General features: G+C 41.2%; 1 protein-coding gene across 2 annotated transcripts; it reads left to right on the plus strand.

Annotated features, from left to right (window-relative positions):
* The first annotated feature begins 812 nt into the window (after window positions 1–812).
* On the plus strand, window positions 813–18891 carry pdik1l (PDLIM1 interacting kinase 1 like). Of its 2 annotated transcripts, none has more exons than XM_023975060.2 (3): window positions 813–1455; window positions 2452–2747; window positions 14673–18891. In XM_023975060.2, the coding sequence occupies exons 2-3, from the start codon at window positions 2463–2465 to the stop codon at window positions 15411–15413; spliced, it is 1026 nt and encodes a 341-aa protein (XP_023830828.1). In that variant the 5' UTR covers window positions 813–1455; window positions 2452–2462; the 3' UTR covers window positions 15414–18891. The 2 variants fall into 2 exon arrangements, with proteins under 2 accessions (XP_023830828.1, XP_023830827.1); XM_023975059.2 differs by having other exon boundaries at window positions 815–1455; window positions 2447–2747.
* The last annotated feature ends 1238 nt before the right edge of the window (window positions 18892–20129 follow it).

The following is a 20129-nucleotide window of genomic DNA, read 5'->3' on the forward strand; positions in this document are numbered from 1 at the left end:
TAATAGCAAGTTTATTAATACTTTGTTGCAACATTGTGCACATCTTCTTTCCACCCACATTATGGTACCAAAGACATTACAGTATGGAGATAGGCTAAAACGGCTTCTCCAATAGAAATCCCTGATCACACTTGTAGTAGGCGATGTCATGGCGACGTTGGCTAGCTAAGCGCATGCGTAGAAGCACGTCATCGCGGCTAACCGTGGTCTTGCGCCGAACTGCGCATGTTCAAACCGTCAGATCATGGGCACTCCTTCGATATAAAGTTATTTTTGAACAAATTAAAACGTATCAGTTTGCCACTTTCACTAGGTTGGAGTAAGAACAAGTTCAACTACTTAATACATTGGCTCGAATCTACGTTGTGTCTTTAGATTTCGAGAAAATTAACAACTAAGGAAGAATTTTCCCTTCTCTCATTGACTACTCAAACCCCAAACACAGGCCTGGTCTGTTTGCTCTGTTTAACTACCGTTACCGGAAGTCTCGCCATTGTTGCACCTCTAGGTTTAGAACTCTGTGATGGTGCTGTCCATGGTGCTGTCCCTTTAAGAGCATGCTCCAAACAGATATTGTGATAGGGGAGTTACATTTTCTGCAAACCGTGTTGATCAAGATAAAATACATCATACCGTTCTTTGTTGATACTGCCCACTACCTAAAATAATGGTTGAGCTAAATGTATCTTTCAGAGCGTCATTTCATTCAAGATAATTAACGTATAGTCTGTGTTATGTAAAATATAATGGTACAACCTACATGGTGTCATTGGAGCAAACTAAATATGTCATTCAGGGGGGTTGCCGGAAAACCAATACAATTTTACAAACAATAATTGCACTAATTTAAGATGGTTATACAAAAATGAGACAAATTTTGAATTTCATCGTTTTCCAAGACAACCTATTTCTTTGATGTCAGTGTGATGTCGTTACTATCCTCTCAGAAACGACTCACCCCGGTCAATCTCGGCGAAAGAACGTTGCTCAGTGCGTGTACCGAATTTAAAAATGTATTGAAAATAAATGTTATTTCTGCACGGAAGAAGAAATGTTATTCCTCGTTTTACTGGTGTAATGAAAGCGAGAGGCACCGTGACTGTATACTTTGGGAGGGAGTTGTCAGGGCAATAATCCATTGGCATGAATGTAAAACTATGCAATGAACGGGGGCACAATTGTTATTTTCTCTTTCAGCTAGAGAGGGTTGCTTAAAAGGGGGGCAGTATTTCCCACTTTCGCTTCTACAGAGCACACTGTCTGTGTTGTTTTAGTAGCGAGTCAAGCAAGCGGGCGCGCGCTGTTGATGGGGTACTTGAGCTGCAGATTTGCTCAGCACGCTCACAGAACTTGTCTATCTGCGCGACAACGTGTTTGGCTGAGTGGTGGCTAATGGCTGCCATAGAAAGTGAGAAAGACAACAACAAATGAATCCTTGAGAGAAGACGAAAACAGGTAAATGTGTAGCTTGTTAGATATATAGCTAGCTGCTCTTTATTTCCTTTCCTCGTCTTCAGAAGAAGCCAGTTCTTTTGTCTGCTCGTGCGACATGAATGATTGGTGATGTGCGCAGGTGTGTGGAACTAGTTAGTTAGCCGAATGTGCTAATTTTGTAGAGGACAATATACGTGTACACGATTTGAACAAGCTAGCTAGGTAGTTTACGTAAGCTACTAAGCAAACGAATTTGTCTACACCCCCCCCCCCCCCATGTGGTGACAGCTACATGTAACGTTATACAGCAATGATTCTAGCTAATAAGCTATTGCATTTTTAGCCACCATTTTCTTCCCTTGGCTTCCTAGTTAGCTAACGTTAGTTACTGTTAAGTTAGCTACCTAAAAAACAGTTTCGCTTCCGTGTTAGCTAACCAATTCCTCTCAAGAGCTTAGCTAATTAAACGTATTACTATTTGATTATATTTAGTTTTTATTCTTACATATATTTAGATTTATTCTTACATATTTGGGCAGTCCGCTGACGAACGTACATTTTCCCCTTTCAAAATGTGTCAGCTGCCAGCCATTCGTTAGTGTGCACGTACAGGTCAGAGGGTGAGGGGCACAGTTGATTTGTTTACATTTAGCAAGCTTTGGCCTCTGAAGGGTTTCACATTTGCTCTCTTGTGGGTAGCTAACTGTCCTGATTTGACTTGCTAAAATGCGAACACTAACGTTTTTGTTGTCATGCATTTGACATGGTCACTTAGCTAGGTAGTTTGTTTTCCTCAAAATACTTAGACTAACCTAGGCCTATAGCTATGGGTTTTGACGTGCTAAGGAGGAGGGGTCTGTCAACTCACATATGACAGATTAACCCCCCTGGTTGGGAGACTATTCAGTAGGTAAGAGGCATAAGTGTTACATTCTGTTCTGCTGTGCTGCTGACCTCACCTAACGCTCAACAATAATCAGTGGTAACCCATTAACCCCACCACCTCTCTCAGCACAGTGAGGAAGAGGATGGTGAGCAGCCAGCCGAAGTATGAGCTGATCCAGGAGGTGGGGCGTGGCAGCTACGGTGTGGTGTACGAGGCGGTGGTGAAACGCACTGGAGCCCGGATGGCCGTGAAGAAGATCCGCTGCCACAGCCCAGAGAATGTAGAGTTGGCCCTCAGGGAATTCTGGGCCCTGAGTAGTATCCAGAGCCAGCACCCCAACGTCATCCACCTGGAGGAGTGTGTCCTGCAGAGAGATGACCTGGCTCAGAGGATGAGCCACGGTTCCAGCTCCCCACTATACCTAGAGGTAAAAACTTTGATAGATAAATCAAATCACATTTTTTGTTTACATACACATTTAGCAGATGTTATTGCTGGTGAAGCAATGTTTGTTCCTAGCTCCAACAGTGCAGTAGTAAACAACAATACACACATCTAGAATGGAATTAACCTCTCTGGTACAAGTGGGATGCTAGCGCTAGCGTCTCACCTCGTCAACAGCCAGTGAAACTGCAGGGCGCCAAATTCAAAACAACAGAAATCCCATTATTAAAATTCCTCAAACATACAAGTATTAAACACAATTTTAAAGAAACTTCTTGTAAATCCAACCACAGTGTCCGATTTCAAAAAGGCTTTACTGCGAAAGCACACCATGCGATTATGTTAGGTCAGCACCTAGTCACAGAAAACCATACAGCCATTTTCCAGCCAAAGAGAGGGCTCACAAAAGTCAGAAATAGAGATCAAATGAATCACTAACCTTTGATCTTCATCAGATGGCACTCATAGGACTTCATGTTACACAATACATGTATGATTTGTTCAATAAGTCCATATTTATATCCAAAAATCTCAGTTTACATTTGCACGTTATGTTCAGGAATGCATTGTCTCAAACAAACATCCGGTGAAAGTGCAGAGAGCCACATCAAATTACAGAAATACTCATCATAAACATTGATAAAAGATACAAGTGTTAAACATATGAATAAAGAAACTTCTCCTTAATGCAACCGCTGTGTCAGATGTCAAAAAGGCTTTACGGCGAAAGCACACTTGGCGATTTATGTTAGGTCAACGCCTAGCTACAGAAACCCATACAGCCATTTTCCAGCCAAGGAGAGGGCTCACAAGAGTCAGAAATAGCATTAATCTATTTGTAATAAGTTAGCACTAATTTCTAAACCCATTTTTGCTTTGTCGTTATGGGATATTGTTTGTAGATTGGGGGGAATAGTCATTTAATCCATTTTTTAGAATAAGGCTGTAATGTAACAATGTGGGAAAGGTGAAGGTGTCAGAATACTTTCTGAATGTGCTGTACATCAATGTTATTCTGAGGCAACCTGGAACATATCCCAGTCTGCTTGATCAAAACATTCTTGAAGCATGGATTCCAATTGGTCAGGCCAGCGTTGAATAGACCTTAGAACAGGTATTTTCTGGTTTGAGTTTCTGCCTATGGGAAGGGAGGATCAGAATGAAGTAGTGATCTGATTTGCAGACGTGGGAGGGCCTGTAGCCATCCCGGAAAGGAGAGTATCAATGGTCGAGTTTGAAGCGTGAGTACTGCAGGCAATGTGGTTGTGTTTTCCTCAAATTTGCTTTAAAATACACAGCTACAATAAATGCTGCCAGTGTAGTTCCTTGAGGACTGTCGTGGTATCGGCTTGAGGTGGAGTATACACTAGAGGTCGACCGATTTATGATTTTTCAACACCGATACCGATTATTGGAGGACAAAAAAAGCCGATGCTGATTTTTATATATATATATCATACACACACATTTTTGTAATAATGACAATTGCAACAATACTGAATGAACACTTTTATTTTAACTTAATATAATACATAAATAAAATCAATTTAGTCTCAAATAACATGAGAACATGTGTTAAAACGAACCACCAGCTTTCATGGGTCTTCAATATTCCCAGTTAACTTCTTATGTCTGCAGGGGCAGTATTGAGTAGCTTGGCTGAAAGGTGCARAGAGGTGCCCATAGTAAACTGCCTGCTCCTCAGTCCCTGCAATTTCACTGGCTGTTGTCATATCGATCCCGGTAGCGGGATGCAGCCATAAGAAGTTGTAGTGCAGAAAGCAGAGCTTGTCTGCATGMTCCCCTGTCAGTCTGCTCCTCCGTGAAACACAGACCTTATTTGAAGTAGATCAAGACATTCTCTATGGAAGACATGAACGGTAAAATAACAAAGGAACCCCTTTCAAGTTCAGCCGCAAGTTATTACAGGAATTATAACGCGTCGACTATTTCTCTCTAAACCATATACCTTTGACTAATCCGGAAACTATCACCTCAAACAAAATGTTTATTCCGTTACATATTTTATCTAATGGGTGGCATCCATGAGTCTAAATATTCCTGTTACATTGCACAACCTTRAATGTTATGTCATAATTACGTGAAACTCTGGCAAATTAGTTCGCAAAGAGCCAGGCGGCCCAAAATGTTGCATATACCCTGACTCTGCGTGCAATGAACGCAAGAGAAATGACACAATTTCACCTGGTTAATATTGCCTGCTAACCTGGATTTCTTTTAGCTAAATATGCAGGTTTAAAAATATATACTTGTGTATTGATTTTAAGAAAGGCATTGATGTTTATGGTTAAGTACACATTGGAGCAATGACAGTCATTGATAGTTTTTTTATAAGATAAGTTTAATGCTAGCTAGCAACTTACCTTAGCTTACTGCATTCGCTTAACAGGCAGGCTCCTCGTGGAGTGCAATGTAATCAGGTGTTAGAGCATTGGACTAGTTAACTGTAAGGTTGCAAGATTGGATCCCCCGAGCTGACAATGTTAAAAATCTGTCGTTCTGAGGCAGAACGTTCCTAGGCCGTCATTGAAAATAAGAATGTGTTCTTAACTGACTTGCCTAGTTAAATAAAGATTAAATAAAGGTGAAAAAAAAGAAAAAAGATTTCCGATTGTTATGAAAACTTGAAATCGGCCCTAATTAATCGGCCATTCCGATTTAATTGGTCGACCTCTAGTATACACGGCTGTGACTATAACCAAAGAGAATTCTCTTGGGAGGTAATACGGTCGGTATATCCCTTGCACAAATGGCCTACAGCTATGTTGACTGTCCCGCACTCACTGGCACAAGAAACTGAGGGATCAGAATGTTTGATACAATATTGCAAGTTTCCTAGCATGAGCTTTGGGCCAGACAGTTGATAGTTCATACAATGTTTCAAGTTTGTTGCTAAGAATTGCCTGTATGCAATGTGATTTATAGGATACAAATTTTGATCATTATTTTCTACCTGCAGGCTGCAATGTTTTTATTTGTTGGCTTTATGTAGGCTATTTTTACATAATTGGCAATGGCTATCAGTTACATTTCGGTTTGTATAATTTTCATTTAGATTAGCCACATTGATTTTGAGATGAAAATGTTACTGGCACACAGCTCGGTAGAAATGCTAAGATAAATTGGCACTCCAAATAGAAAATGTTGACGACCCCTGGTGTAGCCTATTTATTCTGCCCTTGAGTTGCGTTCCCATGCAAAACTAGACAGATAGCTAACAACTAAGTCTTCAATAAAACTCCCAAGGTGTGACTTTTCTTGAATTAATATATTGAAAACGTTTATGTTGTAAAACTGCAAAATACAGAAAATAATATACTTTAGTATTCAATTCACACCGACATACTGTAGCTGTACATTATACATTTGAAGTTGCATAAATACAAAGCACGTGCTAAGGTACCATGCATCTGGCATGATGCCAAACAATATAGCTAATTGTTACTCATATGGTAATTGGCTAACTCCTTTCATTACTCTAATAATGTACAACCATCTATGTAGAATAACAAAGCATATTACACTAGAAACAGTAACAAAACTACAGTATTGTATATTTTACAATTCGTTTGCATGATGCACGAGCAAAATAATACAGCTAACGGCATACATGAAAGGCATTGCAATTTGTGTGAGTAAATGCAACCAACCAACATTGATATGTAAGCAACTCTATCAATAACAAGATTATCATCATTAGCTAAATGCTTGAATCYAACTTACAGAAATAACTACACTGAAAGACCTGCACCGTAGCGTTGTTTTTAGCTGCTTCTATGCGTGTAGAACGAATTCTCTACTTCCTGTTTGCGTACAGTCTTAAGTACCAGAAAGCTCCACTAGGGGATGAATAACACCATGGAATACAATGAAGATCCATCTTAACCATTGTAATAAAATAATCTGTTACCTTCTAACAGAATGGCAGCACACTATTACTGGCAACTTCAGGAGTGTAACAGCAGCATTTGCGAAGGCCAGCAGGAGGTGGAGGAATGTCGGGAACAGATTTGCTTCTTCTGTTTAGGCCATCTTGATATCTGGCTCCCTCTTGAGTCATTTGTCTTTAATTATTTAATCAACCAGTGTTCTTAAAGCATCAGACAAGCTCAGTACATATAGTTGATTTGATTAAAACACAGGATTGTCTATGTATTTTTCCATATGTAAAAAAAGGTTTAAAAAAATTGACCAATTGAAAGACTCTCGGTCGACTTATTTTTTGTTGTTGTTGTAGGGGACAGCCCTACAATAGATGAGTAAGTAAATTAAAACGATRGTAAAAGCAATACATGAAATGCACAAAGGGGATGTGGCTTAAACAACCGGTGGAGATCAGATCAAATCAAAGTTTATTTGTCACGTGCGCCGACTACAACAGGTGTAGAACTTAGTGAAATGCTTACTTACAGGCTCTAACCAATAGTGCGAAAAAAAAGGTGTGTGTGTGTAGGTAAGTAAAGAAATAAAACAACAGTAAAAATACATTTGAAAATAAGAGTAGGAAGGCTATATACAGACACCGGTAGTCAGGCTTATTGAGGTAGTATGTACATGTAGGTATGTTAAAGGGACTATGCATATATGATGAACAGAGAGTAGCAGTAGCGTGAAAGGAGTGGTTGGCAGGAGGTGGGACACAATGCAGATCGCCCAGTTAGCCAATGTGCTGGAGCACTGGTTGGTCGGGCCAATTGAGGTAGTATGTACATGGATATATGGTAAAAGTGACTATTCATATAAGATAAACAGAGAGTAGCAGCAGCGTAAAAGAGGGGTTGGGGGGGGCACACAATGTAAATAGTCCGGGTAACCATTGGTTACCTGTTCAGAAGTCTTATGGCTTGAGGGTAAAAACTGTTGAGAAGCCTTTTTGTCCTAGACTTGGCACTCCGGTACCGCTTGCCATGCGGTAGTAGAGAGAACAGTCTATGGCTGGGGTCTTTGACAATTTTTAGGGCCTTTCTCTGACACCGCCTGGTGTAGAGGTCCTGGATGGCAGGCAGCTTTGCTCCAGTGATGTATTGGGCTGTACGCACTACCCTCTGAAGTGCCTTGCGGTCAGAGGCTGAGCAATTTCCGTACCAGGCAGTGATTTAACCATTCAGGATGCTCTCGATGTTGCAGCTGTAGAACCTTTTGAGGATCTCAGGACCCATGCCAATTCTTTTTAGTTTCTTGAGGGGGAATAGGCTTTGTCGTGCCCTCTTCACGACTGTCTTGGTGTGTTTGGACCATTCTAGTTTGTTGATGTGGACACCAAGGAATTTGAAGCTCTCAACCTGCTTCACTAAAGCCCCGTCGATGAGAATTGGGAGGTGCTCGGTGCTCCTTTTCCTGTAGTCCACAATCATCTCCTTAGTCTTGGTTACGTTGAGGGATAGGTTGTTATTCTGGCACCACCCGGCCAGGTCTCTGCCCTCCTCCCTATAGGCTGTCTCGTCGTTGTCGGTGATCAGGCCTACCACTGTTGTGTCGTCTGCAAACTTAATGATGGTGTTGGACTCGTGCCTGGCCATGCAATCGTGGGTGAACAGGGAGTACAGGAGGGGACTGAGCACGCACCCCTGGGGAGCTCCAGTGTTGAGGATCAGTGTGGCAGATGTGTTGCTACCTACCCTCACCACCTGGGGGCGACCCGTCAGGAAGTCCAGGATCCAGTTGCAGAGGGAGGTGTTTAGTCCCAGGTTCCTTAGCTTAGTGATGAGCTTTGAGGGTACTATGGTGTTGAACGCTGAGCTGTAGTCAATGAACACCTTTCTTACATAGGTGTTCCTTTTGTCCAGATGGGGGAGCTCACTGGGGATCAGGTTCAGGTTTCCCCTTGTCCATGTGTAGGGTGACGGCGTTGCTCATATGAAAGGTTTCTGATAGGGGAGTTATCTAGGATGTCTTTTTAAATAAGCGCTAGGTGGGCGGTGCTAGTGGGTTTCGGTGAAGGCGAACCTAGTTTTTGAAATATATATTAATATTTTTTTTAATGCATCATAAAACATTAAATATTTCAACTTGATGTACTTAAGTTATCAGATGCTTATGATTCAAGGTTAGGCCCTAGTACTAAGGCTGTAGTTCAAACCTATTATGGCCTCAATCACATGGAAGAGTATATGTTCAAACCAGAGGAACCACATCTTGAACGTAACTGTTGAAAGACCAGATCCGGATCTGTGCTGGCGCTGGCAGGATGGAAATTAACATTCAACTTCAAGGTTCTGTCTTGCAGATGCTGAGAAGCATCTTGGCAGCCGAGGAGTAAGTTCATGAGGAAGTGGTCAGAACAGAGGGGAGGAATCTGGCTATGTTGATGTGTAGAATGTTAGTGGAGATGTTTTTGAAGTCATTAACTCATTTCACCAAGTGGCAATTATAGAAGTGATACACAACACAGGGATAGCCTAAATACATGAACCATAACATGTTGGTAAAGGGCATTCTTGGTTAAGGGCTTGTAAGTAAGCATTTCACGGTAAGGTCTACACCTGTTGTATTTGACGCATGTGACACCATTTCATTTAATGTAACATAGCATAAACATACCATAAGTTCAGTATCTAGAACATGACACACAGTAGATCCCAACTTGGCTATAGGATAATGTATTGGACGTTGCTCGCAGTCATGCTAGTTGATAGAGTGTTGGGTTTAGTTTTTTTCCTTCTGGTTATTCTACATATTGTTGTCAGCACAGTCAGTGGCTGAGCACATTCCTTTACACTGATGTACGTAGACACAGAGATGACAAATTGCTAGTCCAGTTTTTGCTAGTAATTCAAGGTGTTAGCTAGTGTTGCTTCCAGTGTTTTTCGCCTCACATTCAGCCTGTTGGATGCCTCTCTACAGAGAGTTTATACTTTGACTAGTTAGTTCAGAAGACTGTGTCCTCTGTTATTTCTATCCGTTGTGTGTTGAGTTATGCCAGGATGTTTAGCTCGTCTGTCCTTGTGTCCCTGTGTCTGTCAGGTGATGCCATCACCACTGGTTTTAAGGGGGCATCTCATGTTCTCATTGAGCGCTGGTTTAGAGACTACTCCCCAGTCAACACTGTTCCTCCCCCCTGGCTCACTGAGGGTTTAAAGGGACTGGCAATAACTGATTATAGCCTCAGTGGCACATGGGCCATTGTCACACACTTACACACATTGTCCMACCGCTCTACAAGCTTGTTAAACACTCCAGTGTGTTGGGCTTGGCCGCTTTCCCAGAATCCTTGTTCAGACAGTCTTTCTTTTCTGTAATGTTCCAATGTTCTGCTGCTGCTTATAGAGGGAAAACTCACAATAATAGGAAAGGATTATCGTGTATTGGGGAAAACAAAGATAATGGACCATTGAGGCCAGGGACCGTATTATCTGTCTGTGCCAATGCTGGTGGATTATTTGCATCTATTAGGTTACGGATGCCTCGGCTCGCTGAATGGCATGTGACAATTTGTGACTTTTTTTTTGTTGTTTTGTACGGTCTGGGTTTCCCTAGGTGGTGGGACTGTCAATGTGGGGTTTTGTACCATAAAGATTGTCAGGCATTAGCTTGTAATTCAAAACCCAAGTAGTTGTCCTGCTGGTGTGTGCATGTCAAAAACCTGAAGCACATTTTCTATGGGAGAGGATAGGTTTGGATCTGGTCAGCTGTCAAAAGTAGATGTGTGCGTGCTTGTGGTGAACCCAGTTCCTTCAGCAGAAACCTGCAACGAGTTATCATTAAAAAAAAGACGAGACAGAAAAACAGCCAACACACCTAAACACCCCTCTGTTTGACAGCTCACAAAGGATGGCAATCACACTGTGAATTCAAAGCCAAAGACAAGCGAATTTAGCTTGTTTGTTGAAAATTGTCAGTATCTCCCCCCCCCCAAGGAATTTCATATAATTATGATAACTAGGGCTTTCCTCGACAAAAATATATACAAAAATCATTGGTTGACCGAGTCGTTCTGTTCTTTCGACCAATCGATTTGGTCAACGTTGTAACTTATTTTTCCATATACATTGCATTCGGAAAGTTTTCAGACCCCTTGACTTTTCACACGTTATGTTACAGCATTATTCTAAAATGTATTAAATAGTTTTTTCCCTTCAATCTACACACAATACTCCATAATGACAAAGAAAAAAGTATTCAGACCCTTTACTCAGTACTTTGTTGAAGCACCTTTGGCAGTGATTACAGCCTCGAGTCTTCTTGGGTATGACGCTACAACCTTGGCACACCTGTATTTGGGGAGTTTCTCCCATTCTTCTCTGCAGATTTTCTCAAACTCTGTCAGGTTGGATGGGGAGCATCGCTACACAGCTATTTTCAGGTATATTCGGCCTGTCCAAGCTCTAGGAAGAGTCTTGGTGGTTCCAAACTTCTGTGTTCTTGGGGATCTTCAATGCTGCAGGAATGTTTTGGTACCCTTCCCTAGGTTTATGCCTCGACACAATCATGTCTCGGAGCTCTAGGGACAATTCCTTTGACCTCATGGCTTGGTTTTTGCTCTGACATGCACTGTCAACTGTGGGACCTTTTGATATAGACCGGTGTGTGACTTTCTAAATCATGTCCAAACAATTGAATTTACCACAGGTGGACTCAAGTTGTAGAAATATCAAGGATGATAAATGGTAAGAAGATGCACCTGAGCTCAATTTCGAATTTCATAGCAAAGGGTCTGAATACCTAATGTAAATAAGGTATTTTTTTTATATGTATGCGTGTGTATGTAATACATTTGCAAAAATGTCTAAACCTGTTTTTGCTTTGTCATTATGGGTTATTGTGTAGATTATTTTTGTTTTCACCTCAATCAATTTTAGAATATTAATCCATTTTAGAATAAGGCTAATGTAACACTGTGGAAAAAGTAGAGGGGCCTGAATAATACTGCAAAAATGTCTAAACCTATTTTTGCTTTGTTATAGATTGGGGGACCATTTTGAATCCATTTTAGAATAAGGCTTTAACATAACAGTGGAAAAGTGAAGGGGTCTGAATTAGAGGTCGACGTATTATGATTTTTCAAAACGGATATTTAGAGGACCAAAAAAGCTGATACCGATTAATCGCCTTATTTTTAAAATATTTATTATTCTTTTACATTTGTTTTTTTAATAATGACAATTACAACAATACTGAATGAACATTTTTATTTTAACTTAAAATATTACATAAAGAATTGTCTCAAATAATAAAATGTTTGGTTTAAATAATGCAAAACACAGTGTTGGAGAAGAAAGTAAAAGTGCAACATGTGCCATGTAAAAAAAGCTAACGTTTAAGTTCCTTGCTCAGAACATGAGAACATATGAAAGCTGGTGGTTCAATATTCCCAGTTAAGTTTTAGGTTGTAGTTATTATAGGAATTATGACGTGTCGACTATTTTTCTCTCTACCATTTTGTATTTCATATACCTTTTGACTATTGGATGTTCTTATAGGCACTATAGTATTGCCAGCCTAATCTTGGGAGTTGATAGGCATGAAATCATAAACAGCGCTGTGCCACAAGCATTGCTAAGAGCTGCTGGCWAACGCAGTGAAGTGCTGTTTGAATGAATGCTTACAAGCCTGCTGCTGCCTACTACCAGACTGCTCTATCAAATCCTAGACTTAATTATAATATAATAAACACGGAAATACGAGCCTTTGGTCATTTAATATGGTAAAATCCGGAAACTATCGTTTTGAAAACCAAACGTTTATTCTTTCAGTGAAATACGGAACTGCTCTGTATTTTATCGAACGGGTGGCAACCCTAAGTCTAAACATTGAAGGTTGTGCAATGTAACAGAAATATTATGGCAAATTAGTTCACAGTTCGCAACGAGCCAGGCGGCCCAAACTGTTGCATATACCCTGACTCTGCTTGCACGTTTATATTGCCTGCTAACATTAAAATAAATTAAACTAAATATGCAGGTTTAAAAAATATACTATTGTGTATTGATTTTAGCTTCTTATGTCTGTGGGCAGTATTGAGTAGCTTGGATGAATAAGGTGCCCAGAGTAAACTGCCTGCTACTCAGGCCCAGAAGCTAAGATATGCATATTTATTAGTATATTTGGATAGAAAACACTCTGAAGTTTATAAAACTTTTTGAATGATGTCTGTGAGTATAATAGAACTCATATGGCAGGCAGAAACCTGAGAAAAAATCCAACCAGGAAGTGGGAAATCTGAGGTTTGTAGGTTTGCCTATCCAATATAGTGTCTATGGGGTCATATTGCACTTCCTAAGGCTTCCACTAGATGTCAAAAGTCTTTAGAACCTTGCTTGATGCTTCTACTGTGAAGGAGGGGGGAATGAGAGCTGATTTGAGTCAGGGGTATGGCAGAGTGCCACGAGCTCACTCAGGCGCGCTCCTGTGAGAGGTAGCTGCGTTCCTTTTCGCTTCTAAAGACAAAGGAATTCTCCGGTTGAAACCTTTATTGAAGGTTTATGTTTAAAACATCCTAAAGATTGATTCTATACATCGTTTGACATGTTTCTACGAACTGTAATGGAATTTTTGGACTTTTCGTCTGGACTAAGTGTGCCTGCGCGTCGTGAATTTGGATTTTTGAATTAAACGCGTGAACAAAAAGGAGYTATTTGGACAAATTATGGACTTTATCAAACAAAACAAACATTTATTGTGGAACTGGGATTCCTGGGAATGCATTCTGATGAAGATCATCAAAGGTAAGTGAATATTTATAATGCTATTTCTGACTTCTGTTGACTCCACAACATGGCGGGTACCTGTATGGCTTGTTTTTGTGTGAGCGCTGTACTCAGATTATAGTATGCTTTTTCCGAATTTTGTTTTTGAAATCTGACACAGCGGTTGCATTAATAAGGAGAAGTTAATCTAAAGGTCCATGCATAACACTTGTATTTTCATCAACATTTATGATGAGTATTTCTGTAAAATTTGATGGCTCTCTGCAAAATCACCGGATGTTTTGGAGGCAAAACATTACTGAACATAACGCACCAATGTAAACTAAGATTATTGGATATAAATATGAACTTTATCGAACAAAACATACATGTATTGTGTAACATGAAGTCATGTGAGTATCATCTGATGAAGATCATCAAAGGTTAGTGATTAATTTGATCTCTATTTCTGTTTTTTGTGACTCCTCTCTTTGGCTGGAAAAATGGCTGTTTTTCTGACTAAGTACTGACCTAACATAATTGTTTTTGTGTGCTTTCGTCGTAAAGCCTTTTTGAAATCGGACACTGTGGTGGGATTAACAAGTTTATCTTTAAAATGGTGTAAAATACTTGAATGTTTGAGGAATTTTAATTATGGGATTTCTGTTTGAATTTGGCGCCCTGCACTTTCACTGGCTGTTGTCAAGTCGATCCCGTTAACGGGATCTCAGCCATAAGAAGTTAATTAAGGCTTTGATGTTTATGGTTAGGTACATTTTGTGCAACGATTGTCCTTTTTTTCGCGAATGCTCTTTTGTTAAATCATCAACCGTTTAGCGATGTTGTAGGCTGTGATTCGATGATAAATTAACAGGCACCGCATTGATTATATGCAACGCAGGACAAGCTAGTTAACTACACATGGTTGACGATATTACTAGGTTAACTAGTGATTATGTGAAGATTGATTGTTTTTATAAGATGTTTAATGCTATCTAGCAACTTACCTTGGCTCCTTGCAGTTACAAGGTCCTTTTTACACTGCACTGTCGTGGCAGGCTCACTCGCGTAACAGGTGGTCAGCCTGCCAGGCAGTTTCCTCGTGGATTGCATTGTAATCGGCCATAATTTGCGTCCAAAAAGGCAGATTACCGATTGTTATAAACTTGAAATCGGCCACGCCGATTAATCGGTCGACCTCTAGTCTGAATAATTGCACTGTACTATTAAGACTAATGTTCTTTCTGTTTCTTTATCACCAGCTGGTGGAGACTTCTCTGAAGGGAGAGATAACCTTTGACCCATGCTGTGCCTACTACCTGTGGTTTGTCATGGACTTCTGTGACGGAGGAGACATGAATGCTTACCTGTTGTCCCGTAAACCCAGCCGCAAGACCAACACCAGCTTCATGCTGCAGTTAGGAAGCGCCCTGGCCTTCCTCCACCGAAACCAGATCATCCACCGGGACCTGAAGCCTGACAACATCCTCATCTCCCAGGGAAGGACCTTGGCGGGAACCCCCGAGCCTACCCTGAAGGTTGCCGACTTCGGCCTATCCAAGGTCTGCTCCACGTCGGGCCTTAACCCTGAGGAACCAGCATCTGTCAACAAGTGTTTCCTTTCCATGGCGTGCGGCACAGACTTCTACATGGCTCCAGAGGTGTGGGAGGGCCACTACACAGCTAAAGCAGACATCTTTGCCCTGGGCATCATCATCTGGGCCATGGTGGAGCGCATCACGTTCGTGGATGTGGAGACTCAGAAAGAGCTCCTGGGAAGCTACGTGCAGCAGGGGGAGGAGATCGTGCCCCTAGGGGAGGCYCTCCTGGAGAACCCCAAGATGGAGCTGRTGATCCCMGCCAGGATGAAGAGCATGAACGCSGGCATGAAACAGCTMATCAGGGAGATGCTGTCGTTCAACCCTCAGGAGAGGCCTGACGCCTTTGAACTGGAGCTCCGACTGGTCAGGATCGCCTGCAGAGAGCTCGACTGGGACACGTGAAAATGGGGGTGGATAGGAGGGGAGAGGACCATGGGACTTGTAGTCACAACGTCAAGTACATGTATCTAGGCCTAATTCACCACTGTTAGCTCTTGGTGCGGAGGCCACATTTTTTTCCCCATTTTTTTTTCAAGGGAACAATTCAAAGTTTGCAAAGATTTTGGCTTTGCAGTTGGATATTGGATCGGAAGTACTGGTAAACCTAGCTCAACAGGTTGACAGCCAGTCTGTAAAAATGGTTGTTTTGAATGTTAACATGGCAAGGCTGTCCATAAGCACATTCAGCTGTCTGTCTTGCAGAAGGAGATGAGTTGCTAGCTACCCCASTGCTACTGGTTTAGGCTAACCTGTTAGAAGTTGACTCTGTAGTTTGCCTACAAATGCCACCCCAGACTCTGTGGTAATATTCATACTAAAGTTATGATACAGGGAGACTGCGTCCTGTTATGATATGGATGCAATTATACACAAAGGTCCACACACCTCAGTGATCGTAAACTGTGCACGGCTGGTTTTACCAGAATTCTGTGACCACACCCTGCTCTTCCCTTTCAACAGACATGCACACGCACACTTCCCACTGCTCAGGTAAAAACAAAGATATACTGTTTGTTGGGATTTGTAGACAAATGGGTGTTTTTGAAGAGAGCAACATGACATCACTGAGGCATGTGTATTCTGAGCTGGCCCTGAGCCAACTATGGGAATTATGCTAGTGGGAGCTGACAGTCTTGGTATGCCAGCCCAGTGCAGACCTAACCTAGCAATTCCCAGCCCAGTGCAGACATAACCTAGCAATTCCCAGACCTAACCTAGCAATTCCRWGCCCAGTGCAGACCTAACCTAGCAATTCCCAGCCCAGTGCAGACCTAACCTAGCAATTCCCAGACCTAACCTAGCAATTCCCAGACCTAACCTAGCAATTCCCAGACCTAACCTAGCAATTCCCAGCCCAGTGCAGACCTAACCTAGCAATTCCCAATTCCCAACTCATGATTGGCCCGGAATGAAAATAATTTGAGGAATGGAGTGTTTGGAATGTAATTTAAATTAAGTCACAACTTAAAGGCCAGAGACAACAAGCTGCTTATTCTAAATGCATAAAGGAATGTGTTCCTGCCCCAAACAACATCAATATATTTGGATGAAGAGTCAGTTCTGCTTGTATTAATATAATATAGAGCTTGAATTTAGACTTGAATTCTCACAATTGAAGGTCAGTTTAGTTCTGAATTAAACCTGTATGTATGGTATGGGGTTCTACTTCAGTGGCAATCAGTTGACGACAAATGCACTTTTATTTTGTTTTCCTTTCTTAACTTACCCTGCTATCTATCACCTTGAGAAGGCTGGATATGGTGTGCCGACACCAAACAGTGTTTACTAGGGGCCTTGGAGGACATATTGTCAAACGGCAAACAAAAAGTCTACTTATGAATGCAATGCCTCGCACCTTCAAAGAGGAAGAGAGAGCGAGGGGAGACACCAGCACAGCACACACACCTCCCTGAGCCCAGAGGCGCAATAGTTTGACACACAATACCATTTGTTTAACCTTATCTCATATATATATATATATATATGAAAATTAGGGGCAACTACTGACTGTAGTTGCCCCCTTTTAATCTCTCTCACACACACCACAGTTTACCGTGGTATGTACCGGTAATCCCTTTCTCCATGCTTCCTTCCAACAGACCCATACTAAGCCTATTTAGGCTTTTGGTATAGTTGACAGATGTACAGGAAGGCTCATCTCGGGACCCTGGCCTATCGCCTTGCAAGTCCAAACTTTCTGCGCTTCTAACAGTTGTGGGAATGTATCAATATCATCAAATGTTCATCTGAAAATGTAGTTTGAGTGTCATTCTAAAACAGTGGCAGAAGTTGTAAAATGTGTTTTGTACGACCTGGCTGTTGCCTGCATTACTGCCTTTTTAAAATGTCTGCCATTGCCAACATACACTCGTCTTTCATGATGTTAACATACTTTATGCTTTATTTGAATATCTCCACACACTAGCACATATAGCACTATATTGTTTGATTTTGTGTCGGCCAGGCACATTTTTGTTCAGAATTTTGGCTTTGGGTTTCTTATCTCAGCTATTTCATGCCCATAATGTTAGCACGGATTGTGCTTTCAGATGCATATTTTATTAAAGGGGCAATCAGTAGTTGCTACATCCATTTTTGGACTTATCATCATTCATTTATAAGTACCCATTGATTCATGAAGAATATAAATTGATGCCTAATGAGTTTAAACTGTTGTACCCCATCAGAACCTAAACTATACACTGTGTACATAACATTAGGAACACCTTCCTAATATTGAGTTGCACCATCTTTTGCCCTCAACAGCCTCAGTTCATTGTGGCATGGACTCTARAAGGTGTCAAGCATTCCACAGGGATGCTGGCCTTTTTTGACTCATGCTTCCCACAGTTGTGTCAAGTAGGCTGGATGTCCTTTGGCTGGTGGACCATTTTTGATACATGGGAAACTGTTGAGCGGTGAAAAACCCAGCAGTGTTGCAGTTCTTGCCATTCTCCAACTGGTGCACCTACTACCATACGCTGTTCAAAGGCACTTAAATCTTTTGTCTTGCCCGTTCACTCTCTGAATGTCACACAATCCATATCTCAATTGTCTCGTGGCTTAAAAATCCTTATTTAACCTGTCTCCTCCCCTTCAGCTACACTGATTTTGAAGTGGATTTAACATGTGACATCAATAAGGGATCATAGCTTTCACCTGGTCAGTCTGTAATGGAAAGCGCAGGTGCTCCTAATGTTTTGTGCACTCGGACTATATATGAGCTACTACAGAGGTTAAAGGAGGAGGCTCATGGACTTGACTGCATTACTATGCTCTGTTTTCAAGGGCCTTGACAGTGAGTTGTATATTTTCTGTGATGGGTTTGATATTTTTTTCAACAGTTACTTCAGCTTCCATTATCTTCTGTCATTGATACAGAAGTGTGTTTATAATAACAGTTGGATACTGTATTGGTGTGGTGGTAATAATGTCTTCATTGGCTGAAAGTTGGTTTGTGTAACAAGATTGGGTACACACAACTGGGGTCAACAACTCAAATGTCTTTGCTGCTTCTGATGAGCTTGATATGGGGAAAGAGCTTGTTGCCTGAAATATAATCCTACCAGACTCCTCAGATGTGCCACCTTTGGTAAATCTGCATCCCAAATGGCACCCTATTGCCTAAGTGCACTAATTTTGACCAAAGGCCCTGGTCTAACAGTACTATATATATTATGGAAAAGGGTGGATTTGGGACACACTTAAGTGCCCTATTCAGAACAGGACCCATTACAAAGAGAAACCTCATCAGTTGAAAATAAACACCAACACCAGTGTACATTACAACCAGGTGTGTGGGGGGAGGGGCTCAAACTTTTCTATGAACAGTATTTCATTGTAAGATATTTTTGAAGAGATTAAATGAAATGTATCAATACATGCTGTAATAAGTGTCATTCATTGTTGAATTATAAATAAAACCAACAAAAATAAACTTGTATTAGCAAAGTCCTCTTGCATGTAACAAAGTCCTCTTAGATTACATAGTGAATATTTTAGTGAGAATCAACTCCCCTGCAAGTTTTCCATTAATTTTGCTGCTAATTGAGCGGTAGATACCCTTTGTTTGGAAAGGTTATATAGTTGATTCTCTTCAGCCTCTGGTTAATTGACTGCCAAATTTCGGCTCACTAGCAAAATGTTAATCTGTCAACAGAGTAACTAACACCTACTTTTAATCTCATGGGGTAGTTCTCGTTATCAAATCTAACTAAAATCCCTCTTCTAACAACATATGGGTTGAAGGTGAGTTAAGGGACCTGCAATGCAGCGCAAAGGTATCACACAAATTAATTTAACTAGCGTTTTAAAAAAAGTTTTAGTCACTCATTTGTTCCTGCTTTCAGTAGATGTATTGTGTAGTTCAATGTGTTTTCCCAAAGGATACAAAAGAGGCTCTGATATGGGAAGTGAATACAGGTACCACCAGTCCCCAGGTGGATTCACCACTTCCCAGTCAGGACAGAAGAAAACCAAGGTGTTTATTTTAACCCTGATGCCATCACATAACCCATAACTGCTTACTGCACAATGACACAATGTTGTCTTGCAATGCATTGAGCTAGCATTCCTATCTTTAGAAAGTAGATGAGCTTTAGTGTACCAAATTATGATGCTTTTCCATTGACCTGCTGTGACAGAGGTCAGCCCTCCAGATGATGTCGTGTCCCAGCTGCTGTCTGCCACAGTTGCCAGGGAAGTCTTCAGCGTTGGAGACCGAGGTCAATCAGGTGAGTGTTTCTGTTCCACCAGGTGAGGGTCCCTGTTTGTAGAGAAATCTAGAGCCCTTTCTCAGGCCTTATATCATGTTTATCCACCTCTTTCACCATGAAATACCTGGTCACACACAAGCCGTTGTGGCAGTGTTGCATTGATTGCACACCGGGTCTGTATTTGATTTCTTAATGAAATTAACCAATATCCTGTACTCTGGACGACATGACTGGACCACTGTTGGACGTAAAGCTATGGGTGTACACTGCGGTAAGTGGATAGTTATAGGTCTTCGTCCACAAATGGCTCAAATGAAAACTAGGTCTTTGAAAAATAGGGCATAATATACTGTTCACCCAGGGACTTGTGTCAGTCTCTGGAAGTCTGCGCATCATTCAGATA

Source organism: Salvelinus sp. IW2-2015, linkage group LG30 (assembly GCF_002910315.2).
Source record: "Salvelinus sp. IW2-2015 linkage group LG30, ASM291031v2, whole genome shotgun sequence".
Classification (NCBI taxonomy): Eukaryota; Metazoa; Chordata; class Actinopteri; order Salmoniformes; family Salmonidae; genus Salvelinus; species Salvelinus sp. IW2-2015.